This window comes from Oncorhynchus tshawytscha, linkage group LG29 (genome assembly GCF_018296145.1).
Source record: "Oncorhynchus tshawytscha isolate Ot180627B linkage group LG29, Otsh_v2.0, whole genome shotgun sequence".
Taxonomy (NCBI): Eukaryota; Metazoa; Chordata; class Actinopteri; order Salmoniformes; family Salmonidae; genus Oncorhynchus; species Oncorhynchus tshawytscha.
In genome coordinates, this window is record NC_056457.1 from 22,870,595 (window position 1) to 22,893,957 (window position 23,363).

Here is a 23,363-nt window from a genome sequence, read left to right on the forward strand (position 1 = left end):
ACACACACTACTGATTGTGTCAGTGTAAATAAGAATGTGTTCTTAACTGACTTGCCTAGTTAAATAAAGGTTAAAAATAAATGTTACAGCCCAGTCATTTGGCCCAGCATATGCCTCTCAGACATCCAGGCAATACCAGTTTCTCCCCTCACCTTTGTTTATGTATTGTCTCTGTGTTGTGAAGACATGGGTGGTGTGAGGCTGCGGGGCGATATTCTACCATTCTGACCCCTAGTAATGGACACATTGCCTGCCCTTCAGTCTACCCCTGCCTCAACTACCTTCCCCCTCTCTCTTTCAGTTTATGTGCTGACTGTGGCTTTGACAACACTTGTCCTCAAGCTTGTGTGAGAGAAACCCAGTAATGCAAACAATAAGGGTACATGACAACCAAGGCCTTTGAGCTTTATCCAAATCAGAATATTGGAGGTCTGCAGATGTGCTGTTTGGTATAAGAGGCCTTTATGGAGATTAGGAGTAGTAGTACTGACATAGTTTGATGACAGACTGGATGTCGTATGACCAACTGTGCACTGTGTGGTACATGAACGTTGATGGGGCTGGGGGAATCACATGGTTGAGTGCCCACCATGTGAGGAGGGATCAAATGTCTTTTCCAAGCAGCCACAGAGACACACATATTCTATCTCCTTGGGCTGTATGTAGTGGAGAACCTGTTGGACTGTATATTCTTAGTGTTTTCTTAGCACTATGTGTTCTCTCTCAGGTGCTTGTAAGGGCACAGATGACAGAAGATTCCAGTTGAGGGAGTTTAATGACTCTGATTCACTTAGAGCAGGAACGGCACAGCACAGTGTATGGCTTGACACTTGTGTTAACTAAGAGTTTGTGTGGTTCTGAAAAGGGGGAAATTAAATACAATAGTAAATGGCAGGTATAAGCTTAGTACAACCCACAATTACATAAGCTATAAATAAATAATATGGCTACGATAGGTTATCTGCTGCACAGGGCAATACAACCGAACAACATGGCTGTGACTTCACTAATGATTGATCAGAGGAGTGCAACTACACAGCACTACTGAGCCGCAACGTCATCCTCACACAACTGCATGAACTTGAATGTTTATAGCTACATCCACAAGGCTCATTGCTAACAAAATACCCACAATCTATACAGTAGACACTGGTGGACATTTTACTATACAATGAAATGCTAAATGTCTGAAATTAGATGACAGAAACAACAGGGTTAGCAAGCTTACAGGTAAACACACTAATTAGCACAACAAAGGAGTGTGTTCCACATGAATAGTAAGAAATATGAACTCACAGGAGATGGCTGGAACTTATCACTTGGCTTGTGTACTTTCTCTAGTTCCTTCTCCTCAATTAGAGATCGCCCAGCATGCTCTGCTCCACATCACCGGTGAGCAGAGCTACAGCTCTCCTATGATGAACTAATATTTACTCTCAATAGTCTTTTGTATAGCCACCCCAAATTGCGACGTCAATTTGGTTCTGAGAAAGGCTAAGGGTCCTTGAGTGTGGTTACGGCAGGAGTACTGTTGTTGTCTTCTCTGTCCGGGAGAGCTGAGAGGACTACCAACCGGGCAACAGGAAATGTGTATGTTCTGTCCTTGATCTTGACCTCGGCAGATCTCACATGACCATCTGCGCTTGAGTGAACTTTAATGACACGTCCGATTGGCCAGAGGGCCCTCAGAAGCTGGGTTCCACCAACATTACCACCATATCCCTTTTGAGGTCGTCAGGGATGGCATGACACTTCTGGCGGGCTTGCAGGCTGGGTAGGCAGTGCCTGATGTAGCTGGACCAGAAGTGATCGGTCAGGATCTGGCAGTGTCTCCATCGATGTCTGCTGAGGAGCTCAGTCTCTGTGTACACCAGTTGTGGCAGGGATCCGTCTGGCCGCCCCATCAACAGGAGCTTAGGGGTCACGGGGTCCAGGTCTGCCATAATGGTGGACACATAGCCCAAGGGCTTCGATTTCAGGATACCCTCCACTTCAATGAGGACAGTTCTGAGCACTTCTTCGATCACTGACTGGGCACCCACAGTATTGTGTAGAGGGCAGTCTTAACGGAACGAATCTCTCCCTCCCAAACTCCACCGAAGTGCAGTGCTGCAGGAGGGCTGAAGTGAAAGGCAATCTTCGGTTTTTGCAAGCTGCTCTTGCAGGTTGGTAGACAAATGAGTGAAGGCCTCGCGCAGCTCCTTCTCGCCTCCCCAGTTCCCTGGTCAGAGAACAGCTCAGCCGGTGTCCCTCGGCGGGTGATGACTCTTCTAAGGGCCATCAGAAAGGAGTCGGCATCGATGTCGGTCAGGAGGTCCAAGTATACACCCATCATATACACCCCTCGTGGTGAGACCAGTTAAGGGCCCGAAGTAGTCCATGCCCGTGGAGTGGAAGGCTGGCTTAAAGAGGCGCAGGCGTGCAGCTGGCAGGTCAGCCATCTTGGGGACAGCAGGTCTGGATTTACATCTACGGCATTCTTTGCAGGTGTGCTGGAATCGACGGATGGCTTCCCGCCCGCAGAGGACCCAAAGGATGTGGCGGATCTCTGCAAACACCCTCTCAGGGCCTGGATGGCACAGATGGCTATCGTGATCTTGGATAAGGAGTCTAGTGGATGGATGACCAGGATTGAGGACGATGGGATGAACTGTAAAATGTTCTAGATCTTCGGCACAACCTAGTCTACCACCAACTCGGATGAGCTCTCTGGACTTGTCAAGCTCAGGTGACAAACTAAATAGACGACTGCTGGAAGGGACAGGCTTACCATCTTTCAGGAGACGGAGCTCATCTGGTAAACTCTCTCGCTTGGCTCTCTTGAAGATGACGGTGTCCGCTTTCTGGTAGTCTTCAACAGTAGGGTAGCCACCCTGTCTTGGCTGTTGAAGTTACCGAGTCAATGTGCAGGGGTACAGGTTAGTCGACGTAATATGTGCAGTACCAGTCAAAAGTTTGGACACACCTATTCAAAAAGTTTTTAAAAAATGTTAAAACTATTTTCTACATTGTGGAATAATAGTGAAGACATGAAATATGACTATGAAATAACACATGTGGAATCATATAGTAACCAAAAAATTGTTAAAGAAATCAAAATATATTTTAGATTCTTCAAAGTAGCCACCCTTTGCCTTGATGACAGCTTTGCACACTCTTGGCATGCTCTCAACCAGCTTTACCTGGATTGCTTTCCCAACAGTCTTGAAGGAGTTCCCACATGTGCTGAGCACTTGTTGGCTGCTTTTCCTTCACTCTGTGATCCAACTCATCCCAAACCATCTCAACTGGGTTGAGCTCGGGTGATTGTGGAGGCCAGGTCATCTGATGCAGCACTCCATCACTCTCCTTCTTGGTTAAATAGCCCTTACAAAGTCTGGAGGTGTGTTGGGTCATTGTCCTGTTGAAAAACAAATTATAGTCCCACTCAGCTCAAACCAGATGGGATGGCGTATCGCTGCAGAATGCTGTGCTAGCCATGTTGGTGTGCCTTGAATTCTAAATACATCACCGACAGTGTCACCAGCAAAGCACCCCCAAACCATCACATCTCCTCCTCCATGCTTCACGGTGAGAACCACACATGTGGTGATCATCCGTTTACCTACTTTGCGTCTCACAAAGACACGGCGGTTAAAACCAAAAATCTCAAATTTGGACTCATCAGACCAAAGTCTAATGTCCATTGCTCGTGTTTCTTGGCCCAAGCAAGTCTCTTCTTCTTATTGGTGTCCTTTGGTAGTGGTTTCTTTGCAGCAATTTGGCCATTCTCGCAGTCTCCTCTGAACAGTTGATGTTGAGATGTGTCTGTTACTTGAACTCTGTGAAGCATTTATTTGGGCTGCAATTTGGTAGCTCTAATGAACTTATCATCTGCAGTAACTCTGGGTCTTCCTTTCCTGTGGCGGTCCTCATGAGAACCAGTTTCATCGTAGTGCCTGATGGTTTTTGCGACTGCAATTGAAGACACTTTCAAAGTTCTTGAAATGTTCTGTATTGACTGACCTTCATGTCTTAAAGTAATGATGGACTGTTTTTTCTCTTTGCTTATTTGAGCTGTTCTTGCCATAATATGGACTTGGTCTTTTACCAAATAGGGCCATCTTCTGTATACCATCCATCGGAAGGACAGAACGTTAGCATTGGGTAAACTCAAGGGGGTGGTGTGTGTCTTTGTTAACAACAGCTGGTGCACAATATCTAATATGAAGGAAGTCTCAAGGTTCTGCTCGCCTGAGTTAGAATACCTCATGATAAGCTGTAGATCATACTATTTATTTTTTGTAGCGATCTATTTACCACCAAAAATTGATACTGCCACTAAGACCGCACTCAACAAGCTGTATAGGGCCATAAGCAAACAAGAAAATGCACATCCAGAGGCAGTGCTCCTAGTGGCCGGTGATTTTAATGCAGGAAAACTGAAATCAGTTTGACCTAATTTCTACCGGCATGTCACCTGTGCAACTAGAGGTGAAAAAAACTCTTGATCACCCCCACACACAGAGATGCATACAAAGCTCTCCTTTACCCTCTATTTGGGTGAGGATGCTAAGCTACAGGACTGTTTCACTAGCACAGACTGGAATATGCTCCAGAACTCATCCAATGGCATTGAGGAGTTTACCAAATCAGTCACCGGCTTCATTAACAAGTGAATTGACAATGTCATCCCCACAGTGACCGTGCGTACATATCCAAACCATAAGTCATGGATTACAGGCAACATCCGCACTGAGCGAAAGGTTAGAGCTGCCGCTTTCAAGGAGCGAGACGCGTATATGAAATCCCACTATGCCCTCGGACAAACCATCAAACATGCAAAGTGTCAATACAGGACTAAGATCGAATCATACTGCAAATGTGTCAGGACTTGCAAACTATAACGGATTACAAAGGGAAACCTAGTGGCGAGCTGCCCAGTGCTGCGAGCCTACCAGATATGCTAAATGCCTTCAATGCTCACTTCGAGGCAACCAACATTGAACCATGCGTGAAAGCACCAGCTGTTCCAGATGACTGTGTGATCACGCTCTCCGTAGCCGATGTGAGTAAGACCTTTAAACAGCTTAACATTAACAAGGCCTCAGAGCCAGACGGATTACCAAGACGCGTACTCAGAGCATGTGATGACCAGCTGGCAAGTGTCTTCACTGACATTTTCAACCTCTCCCTGACCCAGTCTGTTACACCTACATCTTTCAAGCAGACCACCATAGTCCCTGTGCCCATGAACACCAAGGGAACCTCTCTTAATGAAATCTCCCCGTAGCACTCACATATGTAGCCATGAAATGCTTTGAAAGGCTGGACATGGCTCACATCAATACCATCATCCCAGACATCCTGGACCCACTGCAATTCGCATACTGCCCCAACAGATCTACAGATGATGCAATCTCTATTGCACCCCACACTGCCCTTTCCCACTTGGACAAAAGGAACACCTACAGTACATGACAATGTTGTTCATTGACTACAGCTCAGAGTTCAACACCATAGTGCCCTCTAAGTTCATCACTAAGCTAAGGATCCTGGGACTGAAAACCTCCCTCTGCAACTGGATCCTGGATTTCCTGACAGGACACCCCTAGATTGTGAGAGTAGGCAGCAACACATCCGCCATGCTGATCCTCAACACGGGGGCCCATCAGGGGTGTGTGCTTAGTCCCCTCCTCTACTCCATGTTCACCCACGACTGCGTGGCCAAGCACAACTCCAACACCATCATTAAATTTGCCGAGACACAATGTTGGTGGGCCTGATCACTGACGACGATGAGACAACCTATAATTTTTATTTTACCTTTATTTAACTAGGCAAGTCAGTTAAGAACAAATTCTTATTTTCAATGGCGGCCTAGGAACAGTGGGTTAACTGTTCAGGGGCAGAAGGAGGAGGTCAGAGACCTGGCAGTGTGGTGCCAGGACAACAACCTCTCCCTCAACGTCAGCAAGACAAAGGAGCTGATCGTGGACTACAGGAAACGGAGGGCCCAGCCCGTCCCCATTCACATCGACAGGGCTGTAGTGAAGTGGGTAGAGAGCGTTAAGTTCTTCGGTTTCCACATCACTAAGGATCTATTATGGTCCAAACACACCAACACAGTCATGAAGAGGGCATGACAATGCCTCTGCCCCCGCAGGAGACAGAAACGATTTTGCATAGACCCTCAGATACTCAAAAAGTTCTACCGCTGCACCATTGAGAGCATATTGACTGGCTGCATCACCGCTTGCTATGGAAACTGCTTGGCATCCGACCACAAGATGCTACAGAGGGTAGTGCAGACAGCCCAGTACATCGTTGGGGCCGAGCTCCTTGCCATCCAGGACCTCTATACTAGTCGTGTCAGAGGAAGGCCCTAAAAATTGTCAAAGACTAGCCACCCAAGTCATAGACTGTTCTCTCTGCCACAGCACGGCAAGCAGTACCGATGCACCAAGTCTGGAACCAACAGGACTCTGAACAGCTTCTACCCCCAAGCAATAAAACTGCTTTAAAGGTAGTTAACTAACGAACCAAATATCTACCCAGACTATATGCATTAACCCTTTTTTCACAAACTCTTTTAGACTCATCACATACACTGCTACTGTCTACTATCTGTCACTTTATTCCTAGTATATGTACATATCTACCTCAATTACCTCGTACCCCTGCACATCGACTCGGTATTTGTACCACTTGTATATAGGCAAGTTATCATTACTCATTGTGTATTTATTACTACGTGTTTTACTTTTATATTATTTCTCTATTTTCTTTCTCTGCATTGTTGGGAAGGGCCCATAAGTAAGCGTTTCAATGTTAAATCAAATCAAATTTATTTGTCACATACACATGGTTAGCAGATGTTAATGCGAGTGTAGCGAAATGCTTGTGCTTCTAGTTCCGACCATGCAGTAATATCTAACAAGTAATATAACCTAACAATTTCACAACAACTACCTTATTCACACAAGTGTAAAGGAATGAATACGAATATGTACATAAAAATATATGAATGAGTGATGTCCGAGCGGCATAGGCGAGATGCAGTAGATGGTATAGAGTACAGTATATACATATGAGATGAGTAATGTGGCATTGTTTAAAGTGGTATGTACATCAAGATGGCAAGATGCAGTAGATTATATAAAGTGGTAGGGTATTGCATTATATAAATTGATAAATTACATCAATGTTTTCATTATTAAAGTGGCTAAAGTTGAGTCAGTATGTTGGCAGCAGCCACTCAATGTTAGTGATGGCTGTTTAACAGTCTGATGGCCTTGATAGAAGCTATTTTTCAGTCTCTCGGTCCCCGCTTTGATGCACCTGTACTAGAGGTCGACCGATTAATTAGGACCGATTTCAAGTTTACATAACAATCGAAAATTGGTATTTTTGGGCGCCAATTTTGCCTGCAACACGGACTTTCAAATACTTATTTTCCACCATAATTTGCAAATAAATTCATAAAAAATCCTACAATGTGATTTTCTGGATTTCTTTTCTCATTTTGTCTGTTATAGTTGAAGTGTACCTATGATGAAAATTACAGGCCTCTCTCATATTTTTAAGTGGGAGAACTTGCACAATTGGTGGCTGACTAAATACTTTTTTTGCCCCACTGTATATGGTTTAGAGAGAAATAGTCGACACGTTATAATTCCTGTAATAACTTGCGGGTGAACTTGAAAGGGGTTCCTTCGTTATTTTACCGTTAATGTCTTCCATACAGAATGTCTTGATCTACTTCAAATAAGGTCTGTGTTTCGTGCAGGTTTAAACCGCCTCAGCGTTTTGATACCCGTGTAAATCTCACTAGGATAAGGTAACGTTTGTCAAAAAAAAATCATAAATCCACTTTACAATTTGTTTAAATCTTCGCTTATATTGAGCCAATATTGATCAGAGTTACCTTGTCCTATGGATATCTACACGGCTATAAAATTGGCAAGCTGGTGTAAGCCTACAGGAAACACAGACCTTATTTTAAGTGAATCTAAAAATATCCTATGGAATAAATTAATGAAGGAACCGCTTTTCAGATTTTGCTAGAAGGTGTCATGGGAATTATGACTCGCACTTTGGTAGTCAATTCTTACCATGTCCATTATTAAAATAGGATTTCAACATTCATCACAGGTAACTTAAACTCTATTTTTATTCAAACAGGTGAGAGTATTTGTCTCCTAAGCAGACTCTTCAGTATCATTGTCACTTCAGAGCTGTGTGTGTGTTTTACAGATGGCAGAGAAAAGCAGAGCACCAGTGTGGGACTATTACATGGAATTGGCACCAGGGAAAGCAAGGTGTCTTATTTGTGATAAAGATGTAAGCATGGGGTCAGCAACGGCTAAATAAAAAAATACCACCAACCTGTGGAATCACCTTAAGAACATCCAAAAGCCCATATGTATTATATTAAGTGAAAATAAAAGTGTTCATTGTTCATTCAGTATTGTTGCAATTGTCATTATTACAAAAATGTGTGTATATATATACATGTTTTTAAATCGGCCGATTTGATCGGTATCAGATTTTTTTTGCCCTCCAATAATTGGTATCGGCGTTGAAAAATCATAATCGGTCGACCTCTAACCTGTACTGACCTCACCTTCTGGATGATAGTGGGGTGAACAGGCAGTGGCTAGGGTGGTTGTTGTCCTTGATTATCTTTTTGGCCTTCCTGTGACATCGGGTGGTGTAGGTGTCCTGGAGGGCAGGTAGTTTGCACCCGGTGATGCATTGTGCAGACCTCACTACCCTCTGGAGAGCCTTGCGGTTATGGGCGGAGCAGTTGCCGTACCAGGTGGTGATACAGCCCGCCAGGATGCTCTCGATTGTGCATCGATTGTCCATTTCAGTTTGTCCGTGATGTGTACGCCGAGGAACTTAAAACTTTCCACCCTCTCCACTACTGTCCCGTCAATGTAGATAGGGGGCTGCTCCACCCCACTCCAGGTGTTGCCCATCTTCCCCATTATCCAGTGTATTTATACCTGTGTTATCTGTCTGTCTGTGCCAGTTCGTCTTGTTTGTTCAAGTCAACCAGTGTTCTGTGGCTCAGCTCCTGCTTGCCTGTCTTGACCCCGCCTGCCTGACCACTCTGCCTGGCACTAAGCCTGCCTGCTGACCGGTTCCTCTGCCACCCTCTGGATTACCAATCTCTGCCTTACCCTGAGCCTGCCTGCCCTCCGGTACGGTTGCCTCACCTCAGGTTTTCTGACCCCTGCCTGCCTTGACCTGTCTATTGCCTGCCCCTGTTTGGAACATCAAACTATTGTTTATCCGACGTGGTCTGCATCTGGGTCTTCCCTTCATACCTGATAGTTAGTCCACACCTTGATTTGATTTTCTCTCCTATGTCCTGGGTGTCAGGATAAAGCTAAACTAATGTAGCAGGCGTAAAAGAAATGCCTGACCGGGGTCGCCACATCCAGTTTACAGGGGAAAAGTAAGCTAGGTTGAAAATACTGTATCCCTGAGAACCGGATGTTTCTGGATTCTTCCAATGGGGTACAGCAGAGACAAAACGGCCTCACAGACACACAGGGATATGCAGAGAGAACCATTGTGCTTCCACTGACTCGTGCAGGGGTGGGCAAACTTTTTGGCTCGAGGGCTACATTGCGATTTTGACATACTTTCGATCTAGTTTTAGATGTTTAAGTGTGGCAAGGGCCGTGGCTTTTGTGGCGCGATGGGTAACGATGAGGGTCCCTGGTTCGAGCCCAGGAAGGGGTGAGGAGAGGGACGGAAGCTATACTATTACATTAATGCTGTTGACCCGGATCACTGGTTGTTGCGGAAAAGGGGGAGGTCAAAAGGGGGGTGAGTGTAACCGATGTGAAATGGCTAGCTAGTTAGCGGTGGTGCGCGTTAATAGCATTTCAATCAGTGACGTCGCTTGCTCTGAGACCTTGAAGTAGTTGTTCCCCTTGCACTGCAAGGGCCGTGGCTTTTTTTCACTGTAGGAGTGACTGTGAGGGTCTCATACGGAAGACATAGACTAGACTGGACCGTCACAAAGGTTAAGCAAAATAGTGAGCTTATGTACAGCTCTATATGAAGGGATGACCTCCAACCACCTGTCATTTCAGTAGGTCAGACCAGAGCACTTTTAGGCGTGCAGAGAATTTCTGATCTCAACTAACAAACACATGTAATGCAGTGCAACAGGTCTGAGCCTGTATCAACTTGCTATGAAGTTGATACCAGAGTACCAGTGAAATAATCTATGTAATAATTCTGTAACATGTACAAACACACAGTCACCCTGGATTAGTACCTATGCAATGTAACATTTCACAGGGCATTCTTTTTTAGGACTGTTTAAGTTAAAACAAACTCGTTTGACGATCAGTCAAAAATGTTCAGGGGAACATTGTATTGCTGACATATGTGACATGGATAATTGCAAACTTGTGCATTGGAGTAATTTAGGACATGGGAGGAGTTATTTAGGTTAGGATGATGACATTCAAGGGAATGGTTTGATAATTACATGTGTGCAGGGGTGTGTGTGAGAGTGTTGTTGTGGTAGCAACCTCTGGAGTTGGGCCATGACCTCAGGGTGGGGGTGCAGCATGTGTACATTTGGTCAGGCAGTAAGAGTAACACTACACCCCTCGGTGGGAAGAGGGCTGGAGAGGCCCAGTTAAGAGCACACAGAGTGCTAAGCCAGTGCCACAGACTAATTTGTAGCCATTTCAGGTTCTGTGCAATTCGAGAAAGCAATGTAATGAGCTCAGGCAAAAATGTATTTCAACACTCCATGGCAATAATATTAATCCTTCAATGAAATGGTTAATGTTTTTAAACTTTGACCATTGAAAACCTACATGGAGATAATTATAGATAATTTAAAAAAAAACAAATATTTTGGGTCACAAGTGTTCTTTAAATCCACCCCAGCTATCTCTTCATTGTCTAGGCTGGCCTATTTAAGTAAGTAACTACACTCTTAGAAAAAAGGGTGCCAACGGTTTCTTCGGCTGTCCTCATAGGAGAACCCTTTGGGTTCCATGTAGAGCACAGCCCATATTTTTTAAATATATTTTGTAATATTTTTTTTTGTGCACGGCCCATATGTTATAGCTGTCTAGTGCCCACCTGCATATTCGATGACGAGGTAGGCAACCATTGGTTGATGCATCCAATTTAGCCACCGGGAAAAATTACAACGCCGATAATAATTGTCATCATTCATTCATCTCTTAGTGCCATTGGGAATACACTGAGCGCATCCGTTACTGTCATGCTTGCACCATTACTACAGAGAAAACGGATTGTTTCTAGCCCAAACCTTTCTAAATCTATGATACATATTACCGATGCAAAGTTTTTTTTCTTCTCATCTCACATAGGCAGGACAGCATTTTACATTCACGAACTATGTCACACAGGCCGTTCTAAAACTACTCACAAGCCGCTAACCTTAAATAACCTAGTTCAGTCGTGTTACAGCATTAGCTAGCTATCTAACAACCTGAAAGTTATCATATTTGTGGGAACTTTACCAGTAGTAGGCCAACATTTGGTGTCACCGAAAGAAATTAAAAGTGAGTGCTTATTCAGGTGATGTGCTTTTAATGTTGCTAGGATCCATATCTCTTTTTTATCACTTTTTCTGGTGCTACTAAACCTGCATAAATGTTTTTGTGCTCCTAAATTGATCAAGTTAAGAGAACATGACGTACAAAAAATGACATTGACTGGCCTGGGGGGTTTAGATACCAGAAGTCTAAAGGAGGCGTGACAACCTTATAAAACCATCGACTGTTATTTATAAGAGATTGTCACTTTAGCCGAATAGAGAAAGAGCTGGAACTGACAGGCACTATCTAGTGACCGCTTAAACGCGCGTTTTGGATGGTTCTGGTAAGCTCTGATAACAAAACAGTTTTATACCCAGTTTAGGTCATTGAACGAAAGAAAGCAAGACAATTAGGGAAACAATTTCACGCTGAATGGTTGGTGGGCTTTTTGCCTTCGCATTGTGCACGGGTCTTCTGCTGCAACAGTAGGCCTAATATTGTCTTTGGCTAGTACCTACCCGTACTGTACATCCTGGTGTGGTGCTGCTGTGCATTGGTTGTTTCACACTTCAAACGTCCCAACCACTCTTCCTTGTTTCTCTAAATTCCACAGACCATTTCGTGGACTATCAGCGGAACATTTTTTGTGAGCCCCAGAAACCGAACATGACTGAAAATGGACTTGGGCACCGGGAGAGGGTGCTTAACGTGGACACCATGAACCCGAATGTAAAGCGGATTGAGTATGCTGTCCGTGGTCCAATTGTGCAACGTGCAGTGCAGATTGAAAAAGAGCTTAAAGAGGTACATTTTCATGTCTACTATTGGATAGAGGTTTGCAATAATCGGTCCTGCTGCTTTCACAAACAAAGCTTTTGAGCAAAGGGTTGACTTTTTCCTTGAGAGAATACAGCTCAGGTGACATGGAGCAAATTACCAGATGTATTCGGGCAATGGGAAGTTGCCCATTAAACTAATGTAGCAGGTGTAAAAACATACCAATTAGCCATAAGAAGGTGATAAAGTGGAATCCCTCCCACTAATTTAGCAAAGTGCCTCACTTCATCCTGGTCTCAGAGCATTTCGTATTCTGTATTTACACTGAAACACTCACTTAGTGTAACGTTGTATGGTATGTATTCATTTGTGGATGTTCATTCATTTCGTATGATATTGTACAAATTGCAATTAGTAACATATGTTAAAATTGCAACTCATACATATGTTACGAATTTGCTAAATGTACTATATAGGGAAAGGGGGATACCTAGTCAGTTGTACAACTGAATGCCTTCAACTGAAATGTGTCTTCCGTTTTTAACCCAACCCATCTGAATCAGAGGTGCAGGTGTAACGGATGTGAAACGGCTAGCTAGTTAGCGGTGGTGCGCGCTATGGAAAAAGGCTGTCCTTGAAACAGTCTTGATATGTTCTTCAAAAGAGAGATCAGGGTCCAGAGTAACGCAGAGGTCCTTCAGTTTTATTTGAGACGACATCAGCCCTAAGCTTATCAGACTGCTTTTCTACCCCCCCCCCCGCTACATCACCGGATTCCTGCCGCAAGCTCTGGACCATTACACCGGATCTTCGCAGCTAGCTAGTTGCTACCGAGTGGCTATTGTGGCTAACGCCCTTGTCCAGAAGCATGCACCAGTTATCCTCAAGCTAGCCTTGAGGAAGGCCCATATCCCGGCTAGCAAACGAAGTACACCAACTACAATACCTCTTTTACCAATTGGCCTGGACCCTTTGTCGACACGGAGCCCCGCCGATCCATCACTACTGGTTTGCTGACATAATTCTGCCGATGTGCTCTCAACCGGCCTCTGCGTCGTGGATATTGGTGATGATCCATCTGCTAGCCCTGGCCCGCTAGCTTCCTGAATGCCGGGTCTCCCGCTCGCCTAGCGTAGTAATCGACTACCGAACTGCTCCCTGTTTCATCTATTACTGCTCATTGCTCAACTAGCCTACCTGGTTAAATAAAAGTTTTTTTTTTAAATTTTACCGAGTTAGCCAATTCAATACATATTCTACATATCTGTAGTTAGGATGGTTATCTAGTTAGTCTGTTGTAGACTATATTGTTATTTTAACTGCTGTGCAATGTCTCTCGCTCCTCTGGCAATGGCCAACTGGCAAAAACGCAGGTGATGCACACACCATTACTTTTACAGGATGTTTATTGCTGACCAGAAATTAGCTGTAACTGGGCAAATAACTGTCTAGTCCTGCGTAAGTAACCTTCTCTTATATTATGTTTGGTTCCATATCATACTAATTTGAGTTGCACAGATTTACGTTTACAATGCTATGTCTAGTCTATGAGACCAGGCTGCACACTTACACAACCCTGCATGCTAAATAAGTTGTAACACAGGCAATGTCAGACTCACAGTCAACCTATTTACTATAAGGTTTTAAAGCGTTGCGTGCACAGACACGGTCAAATAGTGTAGCGCTGCATAATGATGGTGAGCTCTGGGCGGCAGGTAGCCTAGCGGTTAATAATGTTGGGCCAGTAACTAGAAGGTATTTCATTGCTGGTTTGAATCCCCGAGCTAAATAGGTGAAAAATCTGTCTGTGCTCTCCAGCAAGGCATTTAACCCTACAAGTCTCTCTGGGTAAGTGTGCCTGCGAAATGACTTAAATGTAAACATTTGAGATTGGTGACGCTGATCTATGATAAGTGCTATGCTTTCCTTAGGAGAAAATACAAACACAGGCAAAGGATTAGTCTTTGTGAGAGGCTGTGATGTTCTCCTGGGCTGCACTGAATCTAATGCCCACTTGCTCTTTTGGAGACGCTGCGTTGTTCTCTCAAGGCAGTAGTCTCCTAAAGGATTTTTACAACTAGTGGCGTCACATACGAATACAATGCAATCAACTGAAAGGAGTGGAGATGTCACTCCCTCTTATGGCTTGAGGTCGGGATAAGAACCAAATGTTTCAGAGTTGACATTGGATTGGTTTAGAGTAGATATTGGGTACGTTCCACATCCCTGTCTTTGAATTGGCTCTCTCTCTTGGGCTGGTCTGAATCTGTGTAGAGCAGAGTCATAGAGATCCTATTAAATTACTTAGACTGAACAAAAATATAAACTTAACATGTAAAGTGTTGGTTTCATGAGCTGAAAAAAAATAACCCAGAATTTTTCCATATGCACAAAAAGCTTTTGAAAGTTGTTTACATCTGTTAGTGAACATTTTTCCTTTGCCAAGATAATCCATCCACCTGACAGGTGTGGCATATCAAGAAGCTGATTAAACAGCATGATCATTACATTACCTTGTGCTGGGGACAATATAAAGCCATTCTAAAATTAGTTGTCACACAATGCCACATCTCGTTTTGATGGAGCATTCAATTGACATGCTGACTGCAGGAATGCCCACCAGAGTTGTTGCCAGATAATTGAATGTTAATTTCTTTACCATAAGCCACCTCAAACAGTTTTAGAGAAATTGGCAGTTTGTTTAACTGGCCTCACAACTGCTGACCACGTGTAACCACGGCAGCCCAGGACCTCCATATCCGGCTTCTTCACCTGCAGGATCGGCTGAGACCAGCCACCCGGGCAGCTGATGAAACTGAGGGGTATTTCTCTGTAATAAAGCCCATTTGTGGGGAGAAACAAATTCTGATTGGCTGGGCCTGTCTCCCCAGTGGGTAGGCCCGGATCCCAAGTGGGTGGTCCTATATGCCCTCCCAGGCCTACCCATGGCTGCGCCCCTGCCAAGTCCTGTGAAATCCATAGATAAAGGTCGAATTTCAATTGACTGATTTCCTTATTATGAACTAACTCAGTAAAATTGTTGCATGTTGTGCTTTTAAAAATATTTTCAGTTTATTGTCACTCCTAATTCTATGAGCAAAGTTCACTGGGCTTTGTGCCACGTCTTAACAGCTGAATACTGTCGAGCAGGTTCCCCTTGTGACATCACCCCAGCGCTTCTTTCTAAGGAGTGTCATAGGGTGCTCAGGTTAGCCAGAAAGTACAGTAGGTCTCAAGTTGACCACAAGTGCACCTGTTTTCTCTCCCATTTCACATGATAGGCCTGTGCCTAAATACTTATAACTAGGCTAATAAATAAGCACGTCTTTCTATCGATTGTTATTTCAAGTGATCCCTTTTTGGAGGATAAATTCGTCATGCCTTGAAGTTGGGCAATTGAAGGCATCAAAGGCTTATGTTAACGTAGAACCCAATGTAATGACACTTTTCAAATGTTGTATGCAACATTATCGGCAAGTGACTTGATGCCCACAGTGTCAAAGCAATTTAGTTGTGAAACGGGAGTGACGAGTGTGTTGACAATTGTCCATTGCGCTTTTAATAACATCAGAATTCATGAAAAATGCATGCCTACATATTGGCCAATAATTAAGAGTAGGCAAAGTGATTTTATGTCAGGCAAATTATATCTCACGTTTTACCATCGCAACATTTGATTGTACGGTCACATTCACTCCCACTGGGCACACCGGTTGAATTAAGGTTTCCACGTAATTTCAATAAAATGACTTGACGTCGTGACACGGTTATCTGAAGCGTGCTATAGGGTTCACCGGCGTTGTCCATGCCTTATCGCGATTAGTTGTTCCCCGTAATTTGCAACCATGCAATGAGCTTCATTGTATTTCCTTTGTGATACCTGTTGTGTTTTACTAGCTGAGAAACATTTGAGTTGGTTTTACTCCTGGCTCAGTTTTTTTTCTGGGCAGTGTCTCTTTTTAACAGGATTCCTAGGATCTTTTCTGACATGCTTTGTGGATACAGGTCCAGACCTGTATGGTAATTACACTGAACAAAAATATGTTGGTCCCAGGTTTCATGAGCTGAAATGTTCCATATGCACAAAAAGCATACATTTAGTTTACATCCCTGTTAGTGAGCATTTCTCCTTTGCCAAGATAATCCATCCACCTGACAGGCATGGCATATCAAGAAGCTGATTAAACAGCATGATCATTACACAGGTGTACCTTGTGCTCGGGACAAAAGGCCACTTTAAAATGTGTGGTTTTGTCACAACACAATGCCACAGATGTCTCAAGTTTTGAGGGAGCATGTAATTGACATGGTGACTGCAGGAATGTCCACCAGAGCTGTTGCCAGATATTTTAACGGTCATTTCCTTACCATACGCCACCTCCGTCATTTTAGAGAATTTGTCAGAACATCCAACCGGTCTCACAACCACAGACCACATGTAACCACGTCACCCATGGCTGCTCCCCTGCCCAGTCATTTGAAATCCGTAGATTAGGGCCTAATGAATTTATTTTAAATCAACTGATGTCCTTATGAACTGTAACTCAGTAAAATCATTACATTTTATATTTTTGTTCATTTATAGAATGAGGTGAATCAGTTGGTTAAAATAATGGAGATGACTCAAGTAAAACGATTCCATGCTGACTGTCAGCCAGGCCTAGTCTAAACAGAACCAGTAGTGGCCTTCTTTGATTGGCAGAAGTCATGAGATGCCCCCTGATATTGACCAATAGGAGGACATCGGGGAGGTCTCCTGTAGTTTTAGGTTTCAGTTAGGGGGACAAACAGAGTGGCTGTTTAGCTACAGCAAGTAGGGTAGTGTCATCTATAGTCCATAGCTTTAGATCACTGAACAAAAGATGCAGCACTCAGACATACAGTAAATGCAGCATAGACATCACACAGGCTGTCTTTAATGTTCTGTAGTGTGTAGCCTAGATAACACCTCAGGGACTACAAAAGTTAAATGAAAGTTAAACCCCACTAATCGAGTTGCTGCACAGTAGAAACATGGGTGCCTTATTCAGGGGCTTATCACATTATGCTGTTCAATGACTACTAGGCCTACCGCATCTACACAAAAGAACATGTCAATGTCATGTTACACACTGGTTCCACAATCTGGTTCTTGTCCCTGTTTTCTTGGAAAATCAAGCTTGTTGCATTGCAAATTTCCATCAGTATCACGAGTTTGAATTAAATGATGAGAACTGGAGGGAAATGGAGTGCCCTTGAGCAGGGGCAGAATGAGAGGGAGAGAAAAGAGCGGGAAAGAAAGGCATTGGCACAGCAACCTTATTGTTGACCCAGATCGTTCCCCTCCTCCCCAGTCCTCCACACAGTGTGAGTATCACAGCTGTCCTGTCCCTCTTTGATAGCCTGTTGGCTTCTGGAATGATACAATGTCCAATGGTTGAAATAAGCAGAGGTTTTGAACCAAGTTTAGAGTTGTCATCTTAGTTGGCACAAGTTTTGCTGTTTGAGGTTGTTGTGCACTAAATCTGACTTTGTTGTACAGTGCATTCGGAAAGTATTCAGACCCCTTGACCTTTTTCCTCCCAAAATTACGTTACAGCCTTTAATCTATTTTAGAATAATTGTTCCCCCCTGATTGGAGTGCTGCAGAGATGGTTGTCCTTCTGGAAGGTTCTCCCATCTCAGCAGAGGAACTCTGGAGCTCTGCCAGAGTGACCATCAGGTTCTTGGACACCTCCCAGAACAAGGCCCTTCTCCCCCGATTGCTCAGTATGGCCAGCTCTAGGAATAGTCTTTGTGGTTCCAAACTTCTTCCATTTAAGAATGATTGAGGCCACTGGGTTCTTGGACCTTCAATGTTGCAAAAAAAATGTTCCCAGATCTGTGCCTCTACACAATCCTGTCTCTGAGCTCTACAGACAATTCCTTTGACCTCTTGGTTTTTGCACTGTCAACTGTGGGACCTTTATCGAGACAGGTGTCGTGTCTTTGGCTATGCCGGATTAAGTGATATGACATGCTATTCTATAAGATGATTTCCCCGTAATTAATATTACCTGATTGAGCTAATCATGTAAATGTAATTAACTAGAGAGTCGGGCACCACAAAATAATATTTATAGAGCTGTTATCTTCCGAAATAAACTCTTAAAAACCTAGTAATATTTTACATCAATAGCAGTCAATATTAATCGTCATCTTAATTCCGTCTCATCTGAAAGTTGTAAAATCTTGGTTATCTGCACGAACCCTGGCTAACAAGTTGAACCAGCAATACAAAATTGGGTTTAATTATTTATTTACTAAATACCTAACTAATTACACATAATTAAATCATAACTTGATTACAAATTACGTCATAAAGGAAAACGTCCCTAGCGGGTGGAACAGATATGACAGATTGTTACACAAAAGAAAAGGGGCTGGGTTTGAGTGAAAGAGCGGGAAGACTGAGGAACAAAGGGTGACGCTGTGCTATCGTAAATACAGTATCTTATGCATTCTAAATGACCGCCCATTTGGAAAAGGAAAATGCAATAAATATTTACTCTGAGCTGCGCTTCGGTAGGTTGGTGGTAGATAGCAGGCCGTGCTGCCCAACCGAGTCCTTGGAAGAATGTCTCTGCTGGTAAATTGAATACGTTGTTGTAACGTCGTTGTGGGGTAGACGGGATACTCTGTCTGTTCCTTCCTAACCCTCGTTTGCAGCGGCTGTTGCTAACTCAACGGCTAGGAGGTATCACTTCTGTCATGAATAAGAGTTCAAAGTTCATACCATTCGTAACCAAAGCTCATGCTGATGTTGGCTTCGTTCTGTAGTTATCTGAACCATTCTGACATCGGACTGTCGTCCTCGGAACAGGAGGTTATATTGTCGTCAAGGGCTTATATAGGAAGGGAGAGGAGGGTGTGTTTGAAAAGTTTTATAGCCCGTGTCCCTTCACAGGGGCGGGCCACTGGCGGGCCGCAGAGCCCTACCTTATGAAAACCCAAATCTCACATTTTAGAAGCTAAAATCACATTTCATCCCGTCACAAATAATTTAATATTCAAACATTTAAATTGAATAACAATTCCATGTGAATCTGATAAATCTGATGTGTAGACTTTCCACTGTAGAGTTTGTCATCTTATCATTGATGAGAATGTCTCAGATGACAACCGAACTGACATCATATTCATTAAGTACCACCGCATATGTTCAATTGGTCAGATTACCAGACTATAGTTGATTTCCCCCCACCTTCTGATGTTCCCATAATCTCGACGTTAACCAAGGGTTTTGCAAATGTAACATCAGTAGGGTAGAGGGAGGAAAAAGGGGGAAAGCGGTATTTATGACTGTCATAAACCTATCCCCAGGCCAACGTCATTACACCGGTGTCTGCCTTTCCAAATCAAGTCCAATCAATTTAATTTACCGCAGGTGGACTCTAATCAAGTTGTAGATACATCTCAAGGATCATCAATGGAAACAGGATGCACCTAAGATTGAGATCAATTTCAAGTCTCATAGCAAAGGGTCTGAATACTTATGTAAATAATGTATTTCATTTTTAATTTTTTTAAAATACTTTTGCAAAAAATTCTAAACCTGTTTTCCCTTTGTCATTGTGGGTAGATTGATGCAAAAAAACAAAATGTAATATATTTTAGAGTAAGGCTGTAATGTGGAAAAAGTCAAGGGGTCTGAATACTTTCTGAATGCACTGTGGATAACCATATCTGTGTAATAACTGTAACTCTGTTTTATTTGCAGGGAGTTAAGAAGCCCTTCACTGAGGTCATTAAAGCCAACATCGGTGATGCACATGCCATGGGCCAGAAACCAATCACATTTTTCAGACAGGTCTGTTAATAGTTGTTCTAAACCTGTGGTACATTTTTATATCCAAGTGTCCCATTATTACAGATGACTATTTACAAAATATGACTTGATCTGCTTTGTTCCTGTCAGGTTATAGCGCTGTGCGTGTACCCGGATCTCCTAGAAGACGACAAGTTTCCAGAGGATGCCAAAAACCGAGCATGGCGCATCCTTCAGGCCTGTGGAGGGGGTAGTTTAGGTGAAACACCACTAGTTCTACTGTAGGCAGGCAGTGTGTACATGCTGAATGACAAACATTGGATAAATATCCACTGAACTTGTATTTTTACTCCAGGTGCATACAGTGCTAGTTCAGGCATTGAGGTCATACGACAAGATGTTGCTAAATACATTGAGAAGCGGGACAGTGGAATTCCCAGTAACCCTGATGACATCTACCTCTCTACTGGGGCCAGTGATGCTATAGTGGTAAGAATGACGATGACAACCTTTATTTTAATTTCTGGTCAATGGCAATTCGATCTACAGTACATGACTCTCCCCTTTCAGTCCTTTCTACCTCCCTCACATCTCCTCCCTCTGTCCTGTAGACCATGCTGAAGTTGTTGACGTCAGGCGAGGGGAAGACCCGTACAGGGGTGATGATCTCCATCCCTCAGTACCCCCTCTACTCTGCTGCTCTGGCTGAGCTGGCGGCTGTCCAGATCAGCTACTACCTGGACGAGGACAAGTGCTGGAGCCTGGACGTCAGTGAGCTGAGGAGGGCTGTGAAGGCAGCCAGGGAGCACTGTAACCCCCGCGCCCTCTGCATTATCAACCCTGGCAACCCCACAGGTATGTGGAAAGGTTTCTGTTCCAAAACATTAGTGATCTGTGAGTCCTTTTTAATTTATACCCAATCTCTGTTCTGATTAGTGTACTCCCTTCACTGTGATAGGTCAAGTCCAGAACAGGCAGTGCATTGAAGATGTGATCCGATTCGCTGCTGAGGAGCACCTTTTCCTGATGGCTGATGAGGTAATTTAATAATAATACAATCTCTTGTTTCTGGTTTGACCTTTCTCCCCCTTCTCTAAGGTTTTTCTTCTAGACTAGTTACTCAATATGTATGACTCCCTCCCTCTGTTCCTGATAGGTTTACCAGGATAATGTGTACATGGAGGGTTGCCAGTTCCACTCCTTTAAGAAGGTTCTATTTGAGATGGGATCAGAGTACTCCAGTGTTGTGGAGCTGGCCTCCTTCCATTCCACCTCCAAATGCTACATGGGAGAGTAAGTCTTTAGCTACACACCCATACATTCTCAGATGGTGACTGACTGCACTACTTGGCTCTTTATGAAAAAAACTTACCTTTGATACGTTGGCTGTGAATGAAGTGTTCTCCAATTTTCTGCAAGGGATAAGTTAATGTACCATGTTGATGTTTGTCACTGACTGTCCTGCAGGTGTGGTTTCAGGGGAGGATACATGGAGGTGATTAACATGGACCCTGAGGTGAAGTTGCAGCTGACTAAGCTGGTGTCTGTGCAGCTGTGCCCCTCCATCACTGGGCAGGCCCTACTGGACCTGGTAGTCAACCCCCCCCAGCCTGACGAACCTTCCTACGCCACCTTCATCAAGGTCAGCATACACATGATGTGGCTGTTCAGTTAGGATAAATGTTCCATGAAGGTTATTACAGTGTAACAAGTGCTGTTTATTTTATTTGCATGTCAAATAAAATATACCAACTTGTTGGTATTAACCTGACCTGTTTACAGGAGCGTACTGCCAACCTGCATATCCTGTCTGAGAAGGCCAAGATGACAGAGCAAGTCCTCAACACAATCCCAGGGATCCACTGTAACCCTGTCCAGGGAGCCATGTACACCTTCCCCCGCCTCACACTGCCAGAAAAAGCCATCAACGCGGCCAAGGTCTCTCTTCCTCGCTCTCTAACCCCCCTCTTTACTTGTATTTAAATGATCTGCCTGTTTCTGATGTGCTTCTCAGTTGTTTTCTTCCAATGTTGTTCAACCCATATGCCCCCTGCACCCTCTGTGTCGCTGTGTGTGTAGGAACAGGAACAGGCTCCAGACATGTTCTACTGTATGAAACTGCTGGAGGAGATGGGCATCTGTCTGGTCCCAGGGAGTGGCTTCGGACAGAGGGATGGAACCTACCACTTCAGGTTAGACCTGTTCACTGCTACTGTACAGTGTCAATGCCAGTGTTTAGTGATGGTTAAGGTACGATGATAACACCGTAAAATTCATTCTTTCTGTAGGATGACCATCTTGCCTGCAACTGAAAAGCTGAAGATCGTTTTAGAAAAGATCAGGGAGTTTCATAAGCGGTTCACAGAGGAGTTCTCATAACCCTAAACTCCTCCCCCAGATGCAGTCTGTTTCAGAAACCCACCCATCCTCTTCAGAAAATGGATTGAATAGCCAACAAAGGGTGCCAGTGAGTTACCAAGTGTCGTTGTGTGGCTGGAACTGGAACAGTCACCACAACACACCTTGTGTTGGAATATCTCCCCTCTAATGCTCGAGTTGACATCGCAAGGGAAGCACTGTTAAAAAAACTGAACTATTTAACATGGTGCCTGCTATTCTGTTTTAGCTTATTGTTTTTAAATGTGTCAGATAGCATCAGCACAGTGGCTGGTGGCACCTTAATTGGAGAGAACAGGCTCATAGTTATGGCTGGAACAGAATGTATGGAATGGTATCAAACACATGGTTTCCATTATTATGATCTGTTCTCCCCTCACCAGCCTCCTTTGCAATATGTGTATTTATGTGATGACTGAAAACAGATATCAGCTCATGACTTTTTTTTTCAGTTAAGAGTTTACTTGTCCTGCCAAGTATTTTACAGGTCATACAGCAACACTGGTCCAAACTAGTCCAAATATCACTAAATGGTGGGTGGAGGTGTGCTTCTATTGCACGACAGGAGTGCAATGGATATGGCGTTGAAACGGGTGCTGGGTTGAAAAGAGTACTGTGTCCAATGAACAGTCTGACTGTAGCTACAGTGTATATATATATATTTTTAGTGACTAATGTTGATTGTATCTAGAATTGTATAAATAAAATGTATTTGTCTACTGTATTGGTAGTTGAAAGACAGATTGTCAACTGAGTTTACTTCTACAAAGAGAGACTATTTACTGCATTCTCTGACAATATTTATGTTAATGTCACGGACTATAGGAGTTGAAAAGACGGCACAAACAGATCTGGCTATACTACATATATCATAT

At 43.7% G+C, this 23,363-nt stretch overlaps 1 protein-coding gene across 4 annotated transcripts; it reads left to right on the forward strand.

The window, feature by feature from the left end:
- Window positions 1-11,223: 11,223 nt before the first annotated feature.
- Window positions 11,224-23,227, forward strand: LOC112233597 (alanine aminotransferase 2-like). Of its 4 annotated transcripts, none has more exons than XM_042308548.1 (12): window positions 11,224-11,552; window positions 12,142-12,332; window positions 20,044-20,133; window positions 20,242-20,350; window positions 20,447-20,580; window positions 20,703-20,946; window positions 21,050-21,129; window positions 21,248-21,384; window positions 21,559-21,733; window positions 21,874-22,029; window positions 22,171-22,283; window positions 22,380-23,227. In XM_042308548.1, the coding sequence occupies exons 2-12, from the start codon at window positions 12,195-12,197 to the stop codon at window positions 22,468-22,470; spliced, it is 1,467 nt and encodes a 488-aa protein (XP_042164482.1). In that variant the 5' UTR covers window positions 11,224-11,552; window positions 12,142-12,194; the 3' UTR covers window positions 22,471-23,227. The 4 variants fall into 4 exon arrangements, with proteins under 4 accessions (XP_042164482.1, XP_042164481.1, XP_042164483.1 ...); XM_042308547.1 differs by lacking the exon at window positions 11,224-11,552 and adding an exon at window positions 11,754-11,871; XM_042308549.1 differs by lacking the exon at window positions 11,224-11,552 and adding an exon at window positions 11,905-11,963.
- Window positions 23,228-23,363: the final 136 nt, after the last annotated feature.